The 3,255-nt window shown below is 35.5% G+C and overlaps 1 protein-coding gene across 1 annotated transcript; it reads right to left on the bottom strand.

Annotated features, from left to right (window-relative positions):
- Positions 1 to 255: 255 nt before the first annotated feature.
- LOC113203481 (alanine aminotransferase 2-like) lies at positions 256 to 3,249 on the bottom strand. Its single transcript, XM_052272080.1, has 10 exons — positions 3,095 to 3,249; positions 2,895 to 3,003; positions 2,669 to 2,802; positions 2,478 to 2,591; positions 2,274 to 2,403; positions 1,962 to 2,162; positions 1,765 to 1,886; positions 1,492 to 1,677; positions 1,255 to 1,403; positions 256 to 1,110 (listed from the first exon to the last, which is right to left on the bottom strand). Exons 1-10 carry the CDS (start codon positions 3,125 to 3,127, stop codon positions 1,020 to 1,022), a joined length of 1,269 nt encoding a protein of 422 aa, XP_052128040.1. The 5' UTR covers positions 3,128 to 3,249; the 3' UTR covers positions 256 to 1,019.
- Positions 3,250 to 3,255: the final 6 nt, after the last annotated feature.

Genomic DNA, 3,255 nt, shown 5'->3' with positions numbered 1-3,255 from the left:
AATATCAACAAGCTTCGTAATGACTAAAATTATGATCTAAACACAAATATGACAGAATAAAAGTGAAGAAAAATTAACAATAACTCGGAAAAAATATCTTGTTCTGAAATGTCATGTGTAAGCGCAGCAACTTTCCCTCCTCCAGAACTAACATTTTAAGCAACACTTGCTATTTTTAGATATTTATACCACAGAGCAGCACATAATGTCTTCTACAGACATGGTTAAATATTGAAAAATAAAAGGCACTTTGATGCTAGTCTTCAAAAATAATAATTGGACTCTCTGTACAAAACACATTTTCCCCAAAACAAAATCCATGAATGACAATTTGAAACTATGACAGAATATATTCTGAATAAAACGGTCTTGCTCGTACCCATAGAAGCAATAAGAATTTCCGCATCTTATAATGATAGCAGAAACATTAGACATTATATCCGATAACCATTTAAAAATATTACACCAGTCTTATGAATAAAGTATCCATCAGGGGTAAATCCTTTTATCACACAAATTAAAAGACAAAAATCTTTCTAAATTTGAAAGGACATTACAACAAGGATAAGCTTAATCGATTCAAAAGCCATGAATAATGCAAAACAAGAAAATGTCATGTTATCTGGATCTCCAATACAACACGCATGGATTGTTTTCATTATGATTATCAGAAGTATTGTCTCTTCAAAAGTACATGGATAAAAGCATAAAATAATAAAAACAGATTGATGAGGGAACTATTGAAATAATACTGTGTTCATATAAATTCAACAGAAACATTTCCCAACAAAGCCTATTCACACATTGCACATGTATCACTAAAAAGTACAGATAGAATATTTTCTTAAACTTGATACAGTTAAAAGCTTTATGCTAACTGGCTTCTTTGTACTTAGATCAATCACACTATGATAAGCTTTATGAATTGGGCTCCTAACTATATATTATTGCTTTCTAAGGTTTGTTGGGAAAGCAACACAGTGAGAATTTGTCAATCTAGCATTCCAAAGCCTTTTAATTTACTGATGTTCCTTGACAAATTCGGTGTGGAATTTCTTGAAGCCTTCAAGCATTTCTCGTAGTTTTTCAGTTTGAGGAAGAATTGTTGTCCTGCAAACAGAATAAAGTAAAATCATTTCACAAAATATTTTCCTTAAATAGACAGAGAAATATTCTTTGGTGAAAAATGGATGTTGGAAATATCAATAGTTTGGAAGGGGATTATTACTAAAACACGCAAAAACTGCTGCCTACCTGAAATGATATGTGCCGGGCTTCTGGCCAAACCCAGATCCAGGGACAATGCAAATGCCAGTTCGCTCCAGCAGCTCAAAAGCATAGTAGGCGTCTGGTGCCTGCCCTTTGGCTTTAGCTGCCTCAATCGCTTTAGCTGGTAGTTTTATCTAAAAAAAAAAAAAAAAAAAAAATTACTATCACCGTTTTAGATTACACATTTAGTAGTATGCTTGTAGTATGTGGATTGGGACACACCTGTGGAAAAGCATACATAGCACCTTGCACAGTGTTACATGAGATACCATCTATACTATTAAAAGTATCGGCAACCAGCTTGGCCCTCTCATTCAATGACTTCAGAACAGAATCCTTTTCTTTCTTCCATGTAGCATATGATGGTTCACCTTCTTTGGGAGGAGCAACAACACAATCCATAACGGCCTGCAAAGAGAGGACACCATGTAAGGAAGTATTGAAAAACTAAACAGAAAAAAAAATTGTCCTCTCCAAAGGAAATATGTTTTATACCTGTCCAAGGACAGTAGGGCACAGCATGGCAGATATTGATTTCAGGTACATTGCTTTGACATTGGGGCACAAATTAATTACTTCAGCATAGCCACCACGTAGTCCGCACTCACCCATGTACCCTGAAGGAAAACAAAATAGTATGATACCAATGACAACTAAATAATTTTGGTAAAAACATTACAGACAACACTTACCCTTGGAGCAAGACATGAATGAAGCTAACTCCATCTTACTATAGGGTTCTCCAAGCTCTGTTAGTACTTTCTTGAAAGAGTGGAATTTGCTTCCCTCTGCATAGACATTGTCTTGATACACTTCATCAGCAAAAATGATCAACTTCTCCTTGTATGCGAATTTGATAATTTCCTCAATGTTTTCCCTTGACAATACCTGGCCTTTAAGAAAAGGTCAGAGCAAAAATGTTCTTTTAGAAAAACCTTGACTTTTTAAAAGTTGGATAGCTGTCACTATTTTACTTCAGATCTCCAGAAAAGTTTCTGTCTTACCAGTTGGGTTGCCAGGATTAATGATTACAATAGCTCGTACATTAGTTGTTTTCTTTGCTTCACTGATGGATCTTTCTAACTCCTTGATATCTAGACCCCAATTCTTTTCTTCATTCAGGTAATATCCAGCCTTCAAAAACCAACAAAAGGTAAGCACAAATAGTAGTCCCACTTGATCAAATTTTCAATGAAATTTTCACATACGAGGCTCATGTTGAATTCAGCAATAGTCGCAGAATAAAGGGGATATTGGGGGATAGGAACCATCACACCAGGCTTCTTCCCACCCTCTTCATTGATCAAAAGTTTCATGACAGCCTGTGAAATAGATTTAAAAAAATTATTTTTTTACCAAGTTTGTTGAACTTCTCTCTCATAGTTTAAAATGTACAAACCTTAATGCCATCAGAAGCACCAGCAGACAACACAACGTCTTGCCAATCACAAGGAATACCGCCATCTCTTCTTTGAATATATTCCGCAACATGCTTCCTGATGATCTCAATGCCTGGAGAGTCTGTGTACGATCCTGTCAACGAAAAAAATATAGTCATTACTTTCAACTGACAGAAAACAAATAATTGATCAGTTTAGAATACAGTCATAAAATTAGATACCCACCAACACTGCCACCTCTACAGCCTGCAAGAATTTCTCTAGCTCGCTTCTTGACATCTTCAGGGAATTTTGGATCATCAAGGAGAGGTGTGTATGAAATCAAGGCAAGAACCTAAAAGAACAGTGATGAGATCAATTTTTGTCTTACATAGAAATTGTTAAGTCAAATGATGGGAGGAGATCACAGAACATAATAGTGTTACCTGGCGAATGAATGTAATGGGAACCTGCCCCATGGCATGGCAATCACCAATATTGGCCTTCAAAACTGATTTGAATGGTTTTTTGGCACCCTGAAACAAAATTAAAAATAAATAAGAATAAGGAGATGTTTCAAAGAGGTGCTGATGTGTTTATTGTTAAT

This window comes from Frankliniella occidentalis, unplaced genomic scaffold (genome assembly GCF_000697945.3).
Source record: "Frankliniella occidentalis isolate FOCC.00 unplaced genomic scaffold, Focc_3.1 Scaffold185, whole genome shotgun sequence".
NCBI classification, from domain to species: domain Eukaryota; kingdom Metazoa; phylum Arthropoda; class Insecta; order Thysanoptera; family Thripidae; genus Frankliniella; species Frankliniella occidentalis.
This window is presented reverse-complemented; position numbering and strand designations above follow the sequence as displayed.